Raw genomic sequence first — 21,806 nt, forward strand, 5'->3', positions numbered from 1 at the left:
ATCATTCGAGCTCTCCAACAGCATGGATGTGTGGATGGAATCATTTTTATGCTGGATGGCGCACCTCCACACATTGCAAATCCAGCTAAGCAGCTGCTGAAGCACCAATCCAGAAATGCTAGAATTATCAGCCACCATTTCTCTACAGCCTGGCCGTCCTAATCACCTGATCTTAATCCGTGTGACTTCTGACTGTGTGGCTATCCGAAAGATGTTGTGTTCAGTGTTCTGATTGCAGACTTAGCTGCATTGAAGGCACGCAGTGCGCAACACATTCTGAACGTGACCCTGGAAATACTTCGATCAGTTGTGGAACATCCTGTTTCTCGATTTCAACTTGTTGCAGAGAATGGTGGACAGCATATTGAACATGTTTTGCGCCAGTCACACGGAAATTAATAATCCGATTTGATTTTGATTGATGCTTTTTATGCGGTTTTTGGCCTCAGGACAGTTAAACACCAATTTGTCCCATCTGATGTGATATGACCTTGCCTTGGTGGATTGGCTTAGTAACTAACAGTATCACACCTGTAAACCAATGCACGCTGAGTAGTACAGCTTGTTTTACGTCAAACTTACACCTTGGACATTGTATGATTCATTTGTAATCAACCACTATTAAATTATGATGCTTACAGCACCTTCTATTGTTACATTGTGTAATTATTTATTTTTCCTCTCCCATATGTTTTCCCCCTTCTTCGATAATATACCGCTGCAATTTGACATCATTCTGACCAGTGGTGTTATTTCTACAGTGGTTTGAAAGTTTAACTTTAATTATAATTGACCTGTATTTCCTTATAATATACTGTATAGTCATTTAGAACAAACTATAATATGTATTAATTCAGTATCTAACAACTATTTAAAGCATATCTGTCATTTCACCCTGTCGCTGTCTTTACAAGTCAAAGAAATTATTAATTACATTGTTACATGTTTAAATCCATAATTATTTCATATGTAATAACAAGAGGCTGCCCCATATTTAAACATTGCTGGTCCAGTTCCAAGTTTGTTATTCACTCATAGATGTCACTCACATCAGTTGGCCATGTTCTTTCTTTTAAGTTCTCATCATTCACTCCTGGTGGCAGTACACTCATCTTAAATAGAGCATTTCTCTCCAGTGTGTTACCAACATTGTTTGTGGCATGAAAAACAAAAGATAAATAAATAAATTGCCTCCTCCTATCTCTCTTCCTACAGAGTTAAAAAATTTTATTTAAATTACACTTCATCTGTGTACCGAGAAAAATTATCTACATTTCTGAGGAGACAAATACGTACAACTTGCAAATGTTCTTCGCTTACCTTACCAATGAAAGTGTACACAAAATGGTGGTCTGAAACATTGCAACACTCGACTAATTTTTCGTCCTTAATAACAACACCAAGCACTCGACTTCATATTTTCTTCTTACAATTTTGCTGTGCTGTTATGAGACGTAGTAGTAAACATCATGTGTATCTTATGTGACATTAGCAAGTCTCATCTTCCACTGTGATGTCACTTGAGAGCTGCACCCTAAATACTGACCTTATTCTCAGCCATTTCTGCAAGAAGACATCTGAGGATATCCCTGCCTATGCTGACAACTACTTTCAGCTACTTTTCTAAGGGCTTTGGCCTTTGGTATGGTGTCCTACATTGTTTAACACTGCAGTCACCTGCTGCAGCTTGGACCACCATGGTAGGCTGCATTTCTTCTGGCAATGATATAACTACACTTATGGTACATTGACAGATTTCAAATTTGGTAGCCGATATGCTGGACTGAGGAAGGGGTGGGGAATGGCATACACACTTATAAATAATAAAACTGGCATGTATAATTGGTCAATTATTGGCACTGAACTTCTCATATACTTACCTCCAGACAATGTGGAAACTGCGTAGAGGTCTGTCCACACCTAACGTGACAAAAATGACAATCAGGACATCTCCATTATCATCACAGTGATATTACCTTGCACTAAATAGGTTCCATTTATTTAGCAAGTAGACCACCCAATATCTGTGTCGTAGTCCACTTATTTCCCCATCAGTCCTGCATCATGTCGTCTAGCATAGCATTGCATCTAGGACATCAGTTCTTTATATGAGTAATCAACAATCATTTTAAAGTTAAACATGTCAGCCATAAGAGAAAAATAAAAACTGAATTTCAACATCAAATAATCATCATTTATCAGTGTTAGCAAACTGCTGCCTAGAATGTAAGACATTCTTACATGGGAGTGGGAAAAAAGTTACAGCATTTCAATAAATGTCATTGATCTCATGTTCTTCATTGTATTATTGCTCGTGTGCAATTTGACTCTGTACCATGCACTCACTAATAATCAAAATTATAATGATACAGAGTATCAAATTAAATTTTGGCAGGATTGAAGATTTATTGATAGGATTGCCACAGCACATTATGTTGGATGGAAAGTCATGGGCAGAGGTAGATGTACCTTCAGGTGCCTGGGAAGTGTGTTGCAACCCTTTCTGTTTTTGTTGTATGTTAATGGTCTAGTAGACAATACTAATAACTACCTCAGACTTTTTGCAGATGTTGCAGTTTTCTGTAGTAATGTGCTGTCTGAGAAAAGCTGCAAATGCACTTAGTCAGTTCTTCACAGCACATTATATTGGATGGAAAGTCATGGGCAGAGGTAGATGTACCTTCAGGTGCCTGGGAAGTGTGTTGCAACCCTTTCTGTTTTTGTTGTATGTTAATGGTCTAGTAGACAATACTAATAACTACCTCAGACTTTTTGCAGATGTTGCAGTTTTCTGTAGTAATGTGCTGTCTGAGAAAAGCTGCAAATGCACTTAGTCAGTTCTTGGTAATGTTTCAGATTGCAGCAAAGCTTGTCAACTTAATTTAAATGCTCAGAAGTGTAAAATCAAATTCCGCGCAAAATGTAAAAAGAAGTATCCTATGACTACAATGGTCACAATTGGATCAGTCAAGTGTGTAACAATATGTGGAGATATCACTTAGGTTCATTCATTGGTAACACATGAAGCATACTCCAGTTCACTGATAAGGTCCTGGGAATGCAGTTTACATGTTGCTTACAAAACATTCACATGGTCCATCCTGGCATATTGCTCGAATGTGTGGGACCTGAGCCAGATAGCACCAAGAGGAAATGTTGAACACATACAAAGAACAGCACTACAAATTCTCACAGGTTTGTTTGACTTGAGGAAGAGCAGCATAGAAATGCTGAAAAATTCTGAATTATTACCCACTTGAAAATAGATGTCAATTAACAAATTAAAAGTCTCCCTCAGCAACAATGCCTTATATCTCTTCATTGAACTTTTGGTAATCAATCACACTCAGAAAACATTGTTTATAATCAATTTGCAGAAATTCTTTGTATCTGTGCTTCAATCAATCCTGAATTTTGTGAAGATCGACCAAAATTGACTGTTCTAAAAACCATCAGAGGAGATTGGCATATGACATACCATGCAGTAGAAGCGCCTGTAGGTGTATCAAAGATTGCAATGTGTGTGTTTTTACATGAACATTTAGCTGTCAAACACTCTCCACTGAATTTCATACAGTTTCAATTTGTGAAAGGAAATGCTCAAACTAGTGGATCAAGAAAATGTGAAATTGTTATACAACCTTGTATCAGCTGACAGGGCTTGGATGCATTTGTACAAGCTGCAAAGTAGAATGCACTGGAGACATCACATCCACTGCTTTAGAGAATGAAACTATATGGTTCCAGAGACCTTTTCAAGTCTCAAACATTTATGACATAAATATGCAGACTGAAGTGACAAATGAAAATGTATATCAAGGCCGGGTTTTGAACCTGGGTGTCAAGCTCACTAGGCAGATGCACTAACCACTACGCCAACCTGGCAAAGTGGCTTTGCAGTAATGCACAGACTACCTTAGCATGCCTCCCTCTTCATTCCAAATTCCCATTCATACCTCAGCCCACGTAGTATTCCCCTCAAACTTGAAAAGTACTGCAGAGGCTCTCAACTGTATTGAAACAGCACCTAAATGTAGAACGAAACAGGGGTCCTGCCTGAAACCCAGGCATAAGTGCTTTAATCAAATGGAACTACATACTTCCAGAAACTTTTTCATGTCTCAAAATTTTTGAAATGCATAGTGCATATATTCATCATAAATGTTTGGGACTTGAAAGAGTCTTCAGAACCATATAGTTTTATTTGGTTAAAACATCTATGCCAGGGCTTCAGGCAGGATTCCATTTCATTCTTCATTGAGGTGCTATTCCAATACAGCTGGAGAGCCTTTGCAGTGCTGTTCAGGTTTAGGGGGAATACCAAGTGGGCTGAGGTATGAAAGAGAACTTGGACTTACGTGGGAAGCACATTAAGATAGTCCATGCTGTTTATGCAAAGCCACTGTGCCATGGTGGCATAGTGGTTAGTGCATCTGCCTTGTGAGCAGGAGACCAGATTCAAATCTCAGCTTTGGTACAAATTTACATTTGTCACTTCAGTCTGCATATATACTTCTCTGAAGTTTCAAACAACGGTTTATACCAAATGGTATACAGCAATTGTTGACAACAGATCATCGATAAAAACATTGTCTCACCTACCTTACTGCCTAACACTTAGTTCTGGGGTATTTGATATCTATCCATCCCCTAGAGGATTAAGTTATAACACCATATTTTTCATTCATTATATAAATGTAAAATGTGAGGGATAGTCAAAAGGTTGTTTCAGTTCAAAGGCCGTACAGTCCAAACTCAGTATGCCGAAAGCGTTATGGCAATCATCCCACAGACACACCAGGCTGAAAATATCTGTTTGGTACAACACAGATTCCTGCTTACTGCACATGCTCATCCAGCAGGAATTCTTGACCCTTTGAGGTCTTTTTTAAGGGACTGATGGTTTGATAATCACATGGGAAGAGGTCAGGACTGTAGGGTGGGTTATCGAGTGTTTCCCACTGAAATTGGCATAACTTATGGATTACAACATTTGCAACATGGCAATGTGCATTATCATGACACAGCAGCACCTAACATGGAACTTGGCACACCATTCTGCAACAGCGGTTTTTGACAGACATGTTGCCCCCCACACATTCTTCATTCTCCTATAGATGTCTATTCAGCCTAGAAAAGAAAAACAGTATGTTGGTCCTGTTTGAACACATTTGGCAATAACATCGCCATAGTTCACATTTCCGCTTTTACTGCACACACGTCAGACTAATGACTGCCACACTTATGCCTTGCTTACACGTCGGTGCTTATATACGGAATTGCACTATATTGCCTAAATGCTGCAACAATGCTGCAAAACGGAATCTTTTTGATCTCGTATTTATCTGGGAACTTTTATAGCAACTCAAGCTTTAATTTTAAAATATTAAATCACCATAGATAATTTGATCGCATTACTGGAAAGCTATTTCTTATTTTCAGGAAAATATTCAGGAACTGGAAAGGACCCTCAATGAGCAAATATTTGGAAATGATTCAGATGCTACGCAATTAGCAAATGGAAATTGCCAAGACGCAGGAATTACAATTTCTGAAATAGAGGTGAAGGAAGTGGAGAATCTTATTGCCAATGATTCTGAAACACATGCTAATATTGAACCAGTGGTACATACTGAATCTGCAACACAGGATGAACAGCCTGATACCACTACAGCAGAGCAAGAAGTAGTTGTGCAGAGTACTTCTGAAAATCATGAAGGAAATACACTTGAAGAAGTATTTGAATCACAAGGCTTTGATACATCTGTTTTCTTATCTGTAAATTTACAGGTCAGTATTCTTGTAGTACCTATTGACCTATTCTTAATTTTTTTTCCTTGTTCAGTAATTTCTCTATTAGTAACTTCTTCAACTTATCATTTTAGTCACTGTAGTTTAATTCTAAATTAATAACTATTGCAGGCTGCTAAAGACAATTTACTCAAAAAAGGCATCAGACATATGACATCCACTGTTGAATGGGTGGCTCCTCCTGACTTCATGCATTATTATCTTCAGCCTTTTACGTTCATGTTGTTGTTGTTGTGTGTTTTATTATGACATCCCACCTTCATTGGGTTATCATGCTGATCTCATAAATTTTGGGCTCCAGTAAAGAACCTTCTTGATCCATGTGCAATCTGTTCACCTGGTTGTATATCCTAGTCATCTCTCTTTCATTTTCATTACAGTTAAAATTGGTTTCCACTCTGGCCTGGTCTCTAATCCAATTTTCAGTTTTCTTGTCTCTCCAAGCAATTCCCACGATACTTATCTCAGCCGTTTACTGAGCAACCCTCACTTTAGAATGGTTTTCACATTAAAAAAACATCCACATTCACTGTGGTAAGTCAGAACTTAAACCACATTAAAAGTAAGCCTTCAATTTCAGCTACATCAAAAATGTAATATTCTAATACATGTTTAGTTTACCAGACGCACTTGAGGCCATTTTTATTTCTCTGTTTCTTTTTCTGTCCATTCAGTTGTCATCAACTGCTGTGGGTACAAAAACTCATAAACTATTTCTTTGGCTTTACTAATAATTAGTATATTTTGCTTTTTGGGATGCTTTTTATGCATTATTTTAGTCATATTGTACATGATTTCCAATCTTGCATTTTAAGCTCATCTATACCACTTGTATAAAGGATAATGTCATCTTTAAAATGAAGATTGATTTGTTTCATTTATGTGTATGTCAATAACTATTCCTCCATATAGGACTTTGAAAATGCATCCAGTGCTGCTGCCGATAATTTTGATGAAGAATCCTAGACAAGGCAGTAATTCGTATTCATGTGTGTGTCCACAGAGTTCAAGTAGTCCATTGAACTATATCCACTTCTGAAGCTGCCTGATTAAAATGTGTCTTTATATGAGGTTTATGATAATTTAATGTATATATTGTACCTTATGGAGAGAAGGCCGATGTATCTATACTATTTTGTTAATTATCTGACTACTACTTGTGTGGAGTAGAGTAAATCCAACATTTTACCAAATTTGGGGAATTGGCATCCAGGCATAAACATTGTGTGTATATAAACACAGGCTTCTGTGGCCATTGTCACAATCAATAATATTTTTCTGGGTTTGTGACCACATTGTCATTATGCAAAACTACTGGTGTTTCAGTCAGTGTTGTAAGTGATCTTTTTCAGGGTGTTCTTGATTACTGCTGAGTGAGAAAAGTTTGTTCCCTATATACCTGCAGATGTGGCTGTTATCCAATTCTGATAGGCTGTTAAGGATGAAGAGGCAGGATGTTAGAAGTTCTTTATTGGTGTTTGTACTATTTCTTTTCATTGCTGGAAACCCAACTTAGTGACTGGTGTTTGCATTACTGCTTGTGATTGGGGAAAATCGGCAAATGGAAAACTAGGAGGTAGTTCTGACGAGGTGTTGCTTTCCTGCTTTGTAGCAGTCACTGTGATCTCCCAGATGCCTGTGTGTATTGTTTCATGTGAGTTGTCATCCTATAATGCTGTTATTGCTGACAGGCGAGACATCGGAAGTCCATACCAGTCTTCTCTGTTCATGTTGTTGTGTCACTTGGTTATTTCTGTTGCCCCCCTAATCTTCCTCCTGAAAGTAAGAGATTGTTTCACCAGTATGCGAGCTTCACCAAAGTCAATCTGTTTGCTACACTCATCCTGGTGTTCTGCCACTGCTGACTTGGTGTGTCTTCTTAGTTGGATATACCTTTCGTGATCAGATATTCGTGTGCTCATGGATTTCCCCATCTCGCCTACATACACTTATCCACATTCGCACCTGATTTCACAAACTACAACGGCATGTAGTTTGTCATCTGCATCCTTTATTGTTCAAAGAATATATTTTATTCTGTTGCTGCTTCGTAAAATTGGCTTGTGCCTTCTCTGCAGAGAATTTAGCCCACCCATTCAGTAACACTTTGAACATATAGTAATAGAGTGATGTTCTGTTCTTATTTCTGCTCTCCTCTATTGCCTCCATTCTTTGTCAGCATAGTTTTATCTATTAATTTCATCCCATAACCATTGGCATAAAAAATGGACTTGAGGTTTTGTTGTTCACTCTTTAGATGTTCCTTATTGCTGATCCTGTGAGCCCACTTGGTTAAAGTGTGCAGGGCATATTTCTTTTGTGTAGGGTGGTGATGAGAGGAGACATGTAGGTACCTGTCAGTACTGGTTGGCTTCCTATATTCTCTATGGCCCAGTTTACCTTCAGGCTTTCTGTGAACTTCCAAGTTGAGGAAGAGCAGCAACCCATTCTTTTCTATCTCCATAGTTAATTGGATTCTGCTGTGCTGTTTGTTGAGGTGTTGGTGGAAATTTCACAGCTCTTCCTCTCCATGTGGCCAGATAACAAAGGTAAGATGAACATATCGGTGCCAACATTCTTGGCATACAGGTGCAGGCTGGAGCACTGTTTCTTCAAATGCTTCCACGAAAATGCCCCTGTGCAATAGGCAAGAGGGGGGAGCCCATAGCTACACTGTCTGTCTGCTCATATAATTCCTATTTCCATCTGAAATAGGTAGTTGCTAAACAGTTTCACACTAGCTTGTAGATATCGGGTGCCATGCGTCCCTCTAAGATGTTCGTTGTCTTGTACTGGTACATTCATGAACAAAGACTTCAAGTCGAAGCTAATAATCAGATCTGTGGCCAAGATATGCTTTTAAACATTCTACAAAATAGATGGAGTCCTTAATGTACAAATTTGTGTGGCTCACCAAATGGTGCGAATGTGGATTAGTGTATGTAGGCAAGATGGGGCAACCCATCAGTACACGGATATCTGAACGTAGAAGATATAGCTGACTAAGGCAACATACCAAGTAAGCGGTGGCAAAGACAAGTGCAGCAAACAGATTGATTTTGGTGAAGCTTGCATACTGGTGAAACAGCCTCTTACTTTCAGGAGGGAGGTTAGAAAAGCAATAGAAATAGCCAAGTGACACCCCCCCCCCCCCTCCCCCCAGCATGAACAGAGAATGGGTACCGACTTCTGATGTCTTGGCTGCCAGCAAAACAGCGTTTCAGGACGACAGGTCATGTGAAGCAATACACACAGGCTCATGCGAGATCGCAGTGGCCGCAGGTACGTAGAGTACTGGCGTGCCTCAGCTGGCACTAGAAAGCAGGAAAACAAAGCCACGTCACAACTGCCACCTGGTTTTCCACCAATCACAAACAGTAATACAAACACCAATCACAATGTCGAGTTGCCACCAATAAAAAGAAATAATAAAAGACCAATAAAGAACTTCTAACATCCCTCCCCTTCATCTTTAATAGCCTGTCAGAATAAGATAACAACCATGTCTTCAGGTATATAAGAAACAAAGTTTTCTCATTCAGCAATAAACAGAAATGCCCTGAAGAAGATCACTTGTAACAGTGACCGAAATGTCGGTAGTTGTGACAATGCGGTCACAAAGTCAGAAAAATTTTATTGACTCATTATGTATACAATTTTGTAAATTCCCAGTTTTACTTTTCTTTCAGGTTTAATGATGTTTATTTAACCACAGAACCACACAATCTCCGTATACCTTTCTTTTCTTCATACCTTAAATATCTTTATACACTTCTTCTGGAATTGCTTCCACAGTGACATTATGTTCATTGTTAAATGAATGTGCTTCTGTTTTATCCCTTTGATCATTCAAATAAATGCTTGTCCGGTTTACAAAATTCCGATGCTCTTGGAGTACCCTCTCATGTTCTGTTTCATTTACGATGTAATGTAAGACCTCTTAATGCTATATAGGTAGGAACATGTGGCTTCATACACTGTCATAGCTGCACACACACACACACACACACACACACACACACACACACACACACACACACACAGTAACGTCATTTTCTGGCACTCTGTGACAACTGCTGAAACGAATTTTAACAGGTCACAGGAAAATATTGCAAATGGTGGTTGAAAAGCGTTACTTTCAAAGCAAATTTCATTTTACGCAATATGAATTACGTTACGTGTGCAAATGTGTTTTGAATTTCTTAAATCACAGAGCATTTGATTCTCGTTTAAAGCCTAACACTGTGAGGGCCAACAACTTAGAAGTAGTATTGTTTAAAATCTTACTGGTACATTTGCGTGATGTATATTAAAGTGTTAAAAGTGCAAAATGACCAATACTATATGGGAGAGCTTAGCTTTACTTGTAGCTACACTATGTATATTAATTTAAACCATTAACTCTTTGTATTTGTGTGTTCGCGCTACTGAACAGTGATGTTGGTTGCTATTGGTGGACTACGTCACATGTCCTATGCTCTGAATATCTGCTATAATCGACTGGCGAGAGGACATCAGCTATGATTGCCTTACCAAAGTGCATTACAATCTCAATTTCAATGCTTCAGAAAGTAACGTGCTTTGTTTGGTGGAATTAAAATGTATACTTTCGTAATACAAAAATGATGCTGGGGGGGGGGGGGGGGGGGGGTGTTCATTTTTTTTAAGTGCTAGAAAGTTCTACCCTAGTATATAAAGCCCTAATCATAAGATAAGTTTTATGATTCCGAGAGAAAGTATTCTGTCACTTAACACTGAAAAATTGTATTTTTAAGTGGGACATCCAGGAAAAATCCAGTATAATTTTTTTCCTTGTCCATGCATACAACCTGAAAAAAGAACACCTGTGTCTTTCCATGGAAGCCCGTATTTGCCTTATTTTATTATAATGATCATTTCTCCCTATGAAGATTGGCGTCAATATAATATTTTCACATTCAGAGCACAAAGTTGGTGATTGAAATTTCTTGATAAGATCCCATCCCAACGAGAAGCACCTTTGTTCTAATGATGGCCACCCCAAATCCTGTATCATGTCCCTAACACAGTCTCCCTTATTTCTTGATAATACAAAAAATGCTGCCCTTCTTTGAACTTTTTCAATGTACTCCGTTAATCCTATCTTGTGAGGACCCCACAGCATACAACAGTACTACAAAAGAAAATAAACACGTGTAGTGTAGGCAGTCTCTTTAGTAGAGCTGTTCCGGCTTCTAAGTGTTGTGCCAATAAAACAGTCTTTGGTTTGCCTTCCCCACAACATTTTCTATGTATTCTTTCCAATTTAAGCTGTTCATAATTGTAATTCCTAGGTATTTAGTCGAATTTATGGTCTTTAGATTTGATTGATTTTATCAGGTTATCGAAGTTTAACAGATTCCTTTTAGCACCCATGTCAATGGCTTCACACTCTTTATTATTTAGGGTCAATTGCCAATTTTTGCACCATACACATATCTTCTCTAAATAGTTTTGCAGTTGGTTTTGATCTTCTTGTGGTATCCTCATTGCCACTGTAGTATCCTCATCACCTCTGTAGAATCCTGTACCGCAACAAAGAGAATGTTGCTATGGGTGACGAATATTGTCTTTCCAAAACACAAATGCACACGTGGATTAATACAGTTCCATGAACATTTACTTAAATGGAATATAATCCATGTATTGGGGTACAGGCTTATCAGTAATAGTCCTCTTGCAGGGAGTATAGGTAATCTTCCTATTACAAACTTTAGTCTCGCTATAGTCACAGCTAACACTTGGTTCAAGAATCATAAAAGAAGGTTGTATACATGGAAGAATCCTGGAGATACTAGAAGGTATCAGATAGATTATATAATGGTAAGACAGAGATTTAGGAACCAGGTTTTAAATTGTAAGACATTTCCAGGGGCAGATGTGGACTCTGACCACAATCTATTGGTTATGAACTGTAGATTAAAACTGAAGAAACTGCAAAAAGGTGGGAATTTAAGGAGATGGGACCTGGATAAACTGAAAGAACCAGAGGTTGTACAGAGTTTCAGGGAGAGCATAAGGGAACAATTGACAGGAATGGGGGAAAGAAATACAGTAGAAGAAGAATGGGTAGCTCTGAGGGATGAAGTAGTGAAGGCAGCAGAGGATCAAGTAGGTAAAAAGACGAGGGCTGGTAGAAATCCTTGGGTAACAGAAGAAATATTGAATTTAATTGATTAAAGGAGAAAATATAAAAGTGCAGTAAATGAAGCAGGCAAAAGGGAATACAAACGTCTCAAAAATGAGATTGACAGGAAGTGCAAAATGGCTAAGCAGGGATGGCTAGAGGACAGATGTAAGGATGTAGAGGCTTATCTCACTAGGGGTAAGATAGATACTGCCTACAGGAAAATTAAAGAGACCTTTGGAGAAAAGAGAGCCACTTATATGAATATCAAGAGCTCAGATGGGAACCCAGTTCTAAGCAAAGAAGGGAAAGCAGAAAGGTGGAAGGAGTATATAGAGGGTCTATACAAGGGCAATGTACTTGAGGACAATATTATGGAAATGGAAGAGGATGTAGATGGAGATGAAATGGGAGATATGATACTGCGTGAAGAGTTTGACAGAGCACTGAAAGACCTGAGTCGAAACAAGGCTTCGGGAGTAGACAACATTCCATTGGAACTACTGACTGCCTTGGGAGAGCCAGTCCTGACAAAACTCTACCATCTGGTGAGCAAGATGTATGAGACAGGCGAAATACCCTCAGACTTCAAGAAGAATATAATAATTCCAATCCCAAAGAAAGCAGGTGTTGACAGATGTGAAAATTACCGAACTATCAGTTTAATAAGTCACAGCTGCAAAATACTAACACAAATTCTTTACAGGCGAATGCAAAAACGGATAGAAGCCGACCTCGGCGAAGATCGGTTTGGACTCCGCAGAAATGTTGGAACACGTGAGGCAATACTGACCCTACGACTTATCGTAGAAAATAGTTTAAGGAAAGGCAAACCTACATTTCTAGCATTTGTAGACTTAGAGAAAGCTTTTGACAATGTTGGACTGGAATACTCTCTTTCAAATTCTAAAGGTGGCAGGGGTAAAATACAGGGAGCGAAAGGCTATTTAAAATTTGTACAGAAACCAGATGGCAGTTATAAGAGTCGAGAGGCATGAAAGGGAAGCAGTGGTTGCGAAGGGAGTGAGACAGGGTTGTAGCCTTCCCCGATGTTATTCAATCTGTATATTGAGCAAGCAGTAAAGGAAACAAAAGAAAAATTCGGAGTAGGTATTAAAGTCCATGGAGAAGAAATAAAAACTTTGAAGTTCGCTGATGACATTGTAATTCTGTCAGAGACAGCGAAAGACTTGGAAGAGCAGTTGAACGGAATGGACAGTGTCTTGAAAGGTGGATACAAGATGAACATCAACAAAAGCAAAACGAGGATAATGGAATGTAGTCAAATTAAGTCGGGTGATGCTGAAGGAATTAGATTAGGAAATGGGACACAATGTAGTAAAGGAGTTTTGCTATTTGGGGAGCAAAATAACTGATGATGGTCGAAGTAGAGAGGATATAAAATGTAGACTGGCAATGGCGAGGAAAGCGTTTCTGAAGAAGAGAAATTTGTTAACATGGAGTATAGATTTAAGTGACAGGAAGTCGTTTGTGAAAGTATTTGTATGGAGTGTAGCCATGTATGGAAGTGAAACATGGACGATAAATAGTTTGGACAAGAAGAGAGTAGAAGCTTTCGAAATGTGGTGCTACAGAAGAATGCTGAAGATTAGAAGGGTAGATCACATAACTAATGAGGAGGTATTGAATAGAATTGGGGAGAAGAGGAGCTTGTGGCACAACTTGACAAGAAGAAGGGACCGGTTGGTAGGACATATTCTGAGGCATCGAGGGATCACCAATTTAGTATTGGAGGGCAGCGTGGAGGGTAAAAATCGTAGAGGGAGACCAAGAGATGAATACACTAAGCAGATTCAGAAGGATGTAGGCTGCAGTAAGTACTGGGAGATGAAGAAGCTTGCACAGGATAGAGTAGCATGGAAAGCTGCATCAAACCAGTCTCAGGAATGAAGACAACAACAACAACAACAACAACAACAACAACAACAGTCACTAATCTGGTTACTATGTACTGTGGTAACCTGTGACTTGAACTGAGCCCACTCTGCAATTGTACTGACAGATGCCAGACTCTGAGTGAGGCAGTGAGGCCCTCCGGTCAGTGGTGGCAGCCTGAATATTGCTCTGGAGAGGGCATTGGCAGCGTGTTGCTTGTCGGCTTGTCTGGCTGCTCTTGTGATTGGTGTGCTTAATCCTACACCTACTTATCGATCTTCTCGCTTCCACTTTGCCGACCATTGTACTGGCAATAGCTTATGCCACCACATTCCCCCCACCACCTCCCGGAAATGCTGCACCATTGTGTGGCCATGCGGTTCTAAGCGCTTCAGTCTGGAACCGCCTGACTGCTACGGTCGCAGGTTCGAATCCTGCCTCGGGCATGGATGTGTTTGATGTCCTTAGGTTAGTTAGGTTTAAGTAGTTCTAAGTTCTAGGGGACTAATGACCACAGATGTTAAGTCCCATAGTGCTCAGAGCCATTTGAACCATTTTTTCAACACAGTATAATTCATTGTTCTGATGTGAGATTTGTAATTGGCAGGCAAACTACACCATCCAAGCACTGGAATTTCCTGTCTGTTGTAAGCAGTGAGGTGCTTGGTAGATTAAGAAAGGTGTGGCGAACCTAAGTGTTTGTACGTCGCATGATTAAGCAGAATTACTGAGGCACCTGTGTCTAACTGAAATCTCACACAGTGGCCAACAATTCGTAATGAGACATATAGTTTGTTAGAATGTCATTGCACAGCACTAAGGCGAGGAGTTGGCCCAACCTTAATCTTACTTTTGTCAGAACCTCTTGTAGGTTTTGAAAACACAGCGTTCACTGCATGTGCACAAGCCTGTTTTTTTTTTTTTTTCTAGGAGTGGGAAAACTGGCGTTTTTGTACCATTGCAAACAAACCGCTTGGACATGGTCTTTTCTTTTCCACATGCATAACATGTAACTTAACGTGATGGCCAGTCCTGTCTTTTTATGGCGAGCAGAACATCTAGGGGAAGAGTTCATTAAATTCACAGATATGTTTACATGTCTTTGTGGCTGTCTGTGCGGCTGTGTAGCACTGGTTGTCGTCGCTGCTTGCGGCAGTAGCAAATAAGGGGCGACTCGACCCAACAAATCGGGGCCTGGTCAGGCTTAGTGGCCACTATGGCAACCAAATCATATTGCTCTAAGATTTGCAATACGTGGGGAAGTGATGCATGAGTACTTTAAGATCTGTTCTCCTATTCTATAAACTGGGACATTGAATGTTATTGCATCCTGTATCATTAAATCACTGTAAAAGTTGCCACAACTACACTTAAATTTACACTTCCTAGCCATACCCATTAATTCAGTGTACCACTGGTGGTACACATGTTCCGGATTTTTCTGCAAATGAAAGAACTGATATCTAGCTGCAGCTACTTGGGCTTGCTGGTCATAGAATTAAGTTAATGCAGCAATTACTTAGTCATAGACGTTCATTGGGAGATGCTGTTGGAAATAGTTTTTTGTTAACCTGAACACTGGGGACCCCACAATCGAAAGAAAGTATTGTAACTTTACAGTACCTTGAACATGTTGTACTTGAAAATGTGCTTGGAATTGAGTCAGGTATTCAATCCATTCCTCTTCCATTTTGTTAAATTACTGGAATGTTCGTATACTGGTCGATGGCACTTGTTAGGCTTGTTGGTTGGTCTGCTGTGGTTGTGCGCCCGATGCAGCTTGCGCAGCCAATAGTTGTATTGTCGTCAGTAAAGTTGCAATTTGTTGATTCTGAAACTGGAAAGCTTGTGTTAGATCTATAGCAATGGCTGTCTGCTGCAGCTGAGGCATCGGGGCAGGGGTTGGATGAGGCGGGGAATTCATAGTTTACACAAACACATTATATCAAAAAACAAGCAAAGCCTACGAAAAGAGAAATTTGATTAGTTGTATGGCTTCCCTGCTGGAATACATGCAAGAACTCAACTACAGATTAGCAAATAGAAACACTTGAACACGATCACCTCTGCAAGTTAAAACCCAAGAGAAGTAAGCAAAATCTTCGGCCAAGTTGATTATCTGCAATCGCCACTAAATTATCTTCGTCGCCACTGCAGAGTCTTGTACAGCAAGGAAGAGGATGTTGTTATGGGTGTGCCGGTATCATCATTCTACAACACAAATGCACATGTGGATTAATACAGTTCTTTATTTACATGAAAATTTACTTAACTGGACTTGAGTCCTTGTGTTTTAATACAAGCTCTTCAATAATAGTACTCTTGCAGACAATAGTGGTAATCTTGGTATTACAAACTTCAGTCTCGCTATAGTCACAAATCTGGTCGCTATGTGCTGTCGTAACCTGTGATGTGAACTAAGCCTGCTCTGCGATTTTACTGACAGCTGCCAGACGCCAGACTCGATGAGTGAGTCAGTGAGGCCCTCCAAACAATGGCGGCGGCCTAAATACTTACTGTCAAGAGAGTGTTGGTGGTGTGTTGCTTGTTGGCATGTCTCTGGCCTCTCTTGTGATAGGCGTGCTTGATCCTGCACCTGCTTATCAATCTTTGCGCTTCCTCTGTGCTGACCAGTGTGCTGGCCACAACTTATGCCAGCACTCTTCTGAAGACTACTAGACAATAAATTACAACCTAATAAGATGGTTGCTCAGATTATCTCTTAAATTGTTTAAGTAGATCAGGAATGGCAGAGGGGCCTATAACACTACCTTGGGGATCACCAGAAATGAGTTCTGTTTTACTGTATGATTCTGTTAATTACTATGTACTGGGACATCTCTGACAGGAAATCATGATCCCAGTCACACAACTAGATGATGTTCCATAAGCACGCAATTTGATTTCAATCCACTTGTGACATATGGTGTAAAAGTCTTCTGGAAATCTAGAATTAGGGAATCAATTTGAAATCCTTTGTCGATAGTACTAAAAAACTTCATGTGACTAAAGAGCTAGTTGTGTTTCATGAGAATGGCGTTTTCTGACTCCTTGTAGACTGTGTCAATGGACGTTCGTCATGAGGTAATTCACAGTGTCCGTACACAATATATGTTTCAAAACACTGCTGCATATTGGCTAGTGATAGGGGCCTGTAATTTAATGGATTGCTCCTATTGCCTTTCTTGAATAATGGTGTGACATGTGCAACTTACCAGTCTTTGAATATGGATCCAAAGGGCAATTGTACATGGTTGTTAAGTATGGAGCTAATGCATCAGTACTTGGAAAGGCACCTGATTGCTATACAGTTTGGGCCAGAAGACTTGCTTTTATTAAGTGATTTAACTTGCTACTCCACTGCGAGTATACCTGCTTCTAAGTTACTCATGTTGGCAGCTGTTTTTTATTCAAATTCTAGAATATTTACTTCATCTTCTTTGGTGAGATAATTTCGAAAGGCTGTGTTTAGTAACTGTGCTTTGGCAACACTGTCATCATCAGCATTTCCATTGCTATTGCTTGGAGAAGGCATTTATTGTATCTTGCATCTTGTATTGCAGCGATTTGGGGGAGTGGACTTGGGGTGGGTGGACACTTTGCTGCTGGTCGCCGTTCTGCTGGACCTCAAGCATACTACACTTGCTGTAGCGGAGCAAGATTTCTCATGTATATCGTGTATATACAACATAGCAGAATTGTCACGTGACATGTTGGAAGCGCGTGCTTTGCTTCGGCACAGCAAAATTGTTGTGTGAAGACTTCGGTATGGTCCTATTGTGGTACAGCCGCTGCTGGTCTACTGGCAGTGCGGTGCCCGCAGGTGTGGGGGTGCTTTTGTTGTGAGTTGTCTAATCTTCTTTGTTGTAAGTTGTCTACTCTGCTACCAACATGTTCCAATCAGAAACTGCCATAGGGCATCCTCCTTGCTCCTATGAGAGTGGGGAAATTCCTACGTCAGGGCCTGTGGTGCTACACAGAGACTCGCCTAGTGTCCTTGGTAGGGCTGGTGCTGTTCGAGGAAACCTAACAATGCCAATAAGATTGCACTATGAAAATTATTAACAGATTGCCCCAAGCTGAACGGTTGCTACAAAACCACATGCAGGAGCACATCAGTTAAATTTCAGCCTCTGCACCACCAAATTGCAGAAAACTAATAGGACTGTTTTAAACAGAACAGCATGCCCCATCACACACATCTCACAACAAAGCTAGACATCTTTCAAGGCGGAGATCAAAGGGCTCTCTCCCAACACAAACCCAGCAGAAATTATGCCAGACTAATCTTCTGCAAATTCAAAATAATTGAGGTTAAAGAAGAAACATGTGGCTCTGATCCAGCAAAACCTGGAAAGGGTCACAAAAAGCACGTCTCTTTCAAAGCTGTGCTACAACCAGTGGAGAATAATACAGAACTGTAAGCAATAAAACACATGCTGTGTTGCTACATCACTATTGAAAAACATCAGCAGCCTGAAGGCCCTGTACAGTGACAACAGTGCCAGCAGCCCCTTCATAGTGCTGAGAACTGCCAACCATCCAGGTGTATCAAATTTGCCGGCCTCCATCTCTCTAGCATGTGCACTAAAAACCATGCAAAGTGCACATTTTGTGGAGATAGCCATCCGTGTAACTACAGCCGCTGCCCCATAAAACTAAAGCCAAACGCAAGCCATGACCTGCTGTTGTCCTCATGGTTTACTACTGCAGCTGTGATAGTGACCATGAGCTCTGCTGCCTCAGCCACACCCACAAGTACAAGCTTTGCCACAATCAATAGTCACAGTCCCTGTGCTTACCCATATCCTGATGGCCACTGCCGCCTGTCCGCCCCGCACCCCACCCCACACATCAGCGCTCCCCATCCCAGGATGAAGAGACAGTTAACAAACAACCACAGTCTTCCACTAGCACTCAACCGGCCACGTTTCTCAATAAGCTGAGAGATCTGCGGCATCTGTATGCAGCAATAAACCTTTCTGCACACTTATCCACATTTAAGGACACTTGGACAAAGTTTCATACTGCGCCTAATGCCCTAACTAAAGTCATGGGTATTGCAGATGATGATAGTAACATATTTTTATGGATTTCCATAGGTCCAACAGAATGAAAATTTAACCTGGAATGCCAAACAAGAAAAACTGTTTAGGAAGATTTTGTATACTGGCACTCCATCAGTATTATGTCTGACAGAATCACACTTGAAGCCTGAAGACCAATTCACTGTCAGAAACTACACCATCAAATATGACCACCTAGGCAGCGGAACACCAGTATTGGTCAAGGGCAGAAGGCACTTCCACTCTTGAATTTTCCGCAAAATTAGTGTCAGGGCTGCTGGTCTAGAAATCAAAATTTACCAAAATGTTGGTATAGTATTTCGGCCTAAGCAAATCGGTAGAGAGATTGTGCTCTATACTAGTGACACCATTTACTAAAGTAGTCGCAGTCTCCTCCAAACAAATCGCAAACTTCAGTAACATCTTCACAGGATTATTTAGAGGTGTAATGTATGGAAGGTCAAGATTAACCTCACAAAGTGCCAAGTGATTTATTTTTCCCCCAAAATCAAGCTCCTTAATCATCAACTCAACACTGGTGGCAGGGACTTGATCTGGAGAACTTTTGTGAAAATCTGGGCATTGAGATCGATCAACGCCTAACGTGGAACAAACATCCCACCACTGCAGCAAACAAAGGCTGTGTTCTTTTTTGTAGGTTGTATCCCCTTCTGGAAGGAGACAGACTAACCGTTCCATCCAAATTCCTCCCCTGGTGCCAGCTCATACTTCAGGTCATCCTGTATGGTCAGAAGTGTGATCTATGGTGTCAGACACAGAACTAACAAGACTGCTGCGTCTCCAAAACAGTTTTTTGTGTCATCATAGGCGCTGGCAGATACATCCCCAATACGCGTATAAGAGATCTTTTCGGCCAATCCACCATCTACACACTTATTCAGGCTAAATCCACAAAATTTTACAAAACAACACAAACTTCGCCCTATATTCTCATTCAAAATTTAGGTCAAGAACCAGTAGAATCTTCTCACAGGTGCACAAAAGTAAGCCTTATGCGCCACTTTAGGGGCCAATAACACGTACGCAAAACACCAAGCACTAGCTTACACACTGAAAACACACACACAACCCCAGTTCCTCATCTTCACTAAACCCCTAGCACATTCTGAAGTCAGAGGGGCACTTAATGTTCAAAAATAACACAACCATAACCTTCATCGCCGCTATCATACTTTACATACGACCAGAATCTCTTTGGATTTTCTGCCAGGTTTTGAGACAAAGTTTCATCGTGAAAACATAAAAGCTCTCACATTGAAATCTGCACTGGATTTCAAACTATTGTAAAAGATCACCAATCTTTTCCATTCGTGTAAATTTGCTACGCTTTTTTCATTGTTTTTGTGCGCCCTAAAACACTAATCCTCCCTCCATCCTCCTTTTTCATTGTTTCTGCAACACTATCATGACCTGTTGTGTGTGCTGTGGGTGATTAGCTCTTTTGTTTGTCAATTTAATGATATAAATCTCTCAACTGCTGCCGATACTGTTTCTTGGTATACACTTATATTGTTAATTTGGAAGGAGTGGGTGTTGTCTCTCATGAAGGCATCAAGCAGAATTTTTATCTGCTTTTGTGAATAGATATATTTTTCATTTATTTGTGATGAATTGGGGAGTTACCGTAGTCAGTCTCGCTACGTCAACCCTGTGTCCACTAATCCCTGTATACATTTTAGGCACATTATTGTTGGTAAGAGATAAAATGTGTTTTCGCAACCTTTTACTATTTGAGTGGGCTTATGAACTAACTGCTCGAAATAATTTTCAGAAAATGCATTTAGCACAATTTCAGATGATGTGTCGTGCATACCTCCATATTTAAACACGTATTTTCACCATCATATCGACGATAAATTGAAGTCGCCACCTTGTAATTATTTGAATCGGGTATGTGTTCGAAACTAGATTCAAGTTTTCTTAGAACCTTTCAGGAATTGTATCATCTGAGTTGGGAGTTCAGTGAAAGAATCCAATTACTATTTTATTCCTGTTGGCAAGACTGACCTCTATCCATACCAACTCAGAGCAACTATCTACTTCAGTTTTGCTACAAGATAATCTACTTCTAATAGCAACACACACACCATTGCCAACTATATTTACCCTATACTTTCTCAACACCATTTGGCCCTTCGCCAAAATTTCAGCTGAATTTATCTCCAGCTTTAGCCAGCTTTCAGTTCCTGTAACAATTTCGGCATCAGTGCTTTTTATTAGCACTTGGAACTCCAGTACTATCCCAACATTGCTACGACAATTTAAAACTGTTATACTGATGGTTCCTAGATCTCAGTTCGTCCTCTGTTCAACTTGCACCCTTTGAGACTGAAGTCCTTTTTGTATTTCCCTGAGACCCTCTAACCTAAAACCTGTTCATGTTTTGCATCAATTTAGAGCTGTATTTAACATGTAGCTTTTCATTAACAATTTTCTGATCTCAAGGTTTATATTTTTGGATGTAAGTAGTTGTTTCTTTTTATAGAAAGTCCTTTTGTTTTGTGCAATCCTTGCTACTGTGCCTTTATTGCACCTTCATTCTGTGTGTATTATACTTCATAATTCATATAGCTCTTTGAAACGTTATGTCCACATTTGACATTTAGCTATCCAGCAAGTGCACCTATGCACACACCATTACCTTAGTTTTCTTTTTATGTGTATATTATAACTGTCTACTATGACACATTTCATTTCATTATACACTAAACTCACTCCCTGCTCACTTTTGCTAGCCACTGCTATAGCAGCAGCAGATGATATCATGCTATTTTTTTGTCAGTGAAAAACAATCCTCACATTGAGCTACCCCTTTATTTCCTTCATTGCCACTTCTATATCCAAATTACTTATTAGTGCTCAAAGTG

The 21,806-nt window shown here is 39.9% G+C and overlaps 1 protein-coding gene across 1 annotated transcript in view; it reads left to right on the plus strand.

Annotated features, from left to right (window-relative positions):
* Positions 1–21,806, plus strand: part of LOC124792233 (zinc finger protein 236-like) — a 231,929-nt gene that overhangs the window by 162,006 nt on the left and 48,117 nt on the right. Inside the window, exon 20 of the mRNA XM_047257923.1 lies at positions 5,443–5,790. Coding sequence (XP_047113879.1) covers positions 5,443–5,790 — 348 coding nt within the window. The remainder of the gene's footprint in view (positions 1–5,442; positions 5,791–21,806) is intronic.

This window comes from Schistocerca piceifrons, chromosome 1 (genome assembly GCF_021461385.2).
Source record: "Schistocerca piceifrons isolate TAMUIC-IGC-003096 chromosome 1, iqSchPice1.1, whole genome shotgun sequence".
NCBI classification, from domain to species: domain Eukaryota; kingdom Metazoa; phylum Arthropoda; class Insecta; order Orthoptera; family Acrididae; genus Schistocerca; species Schistocerca piceifrons.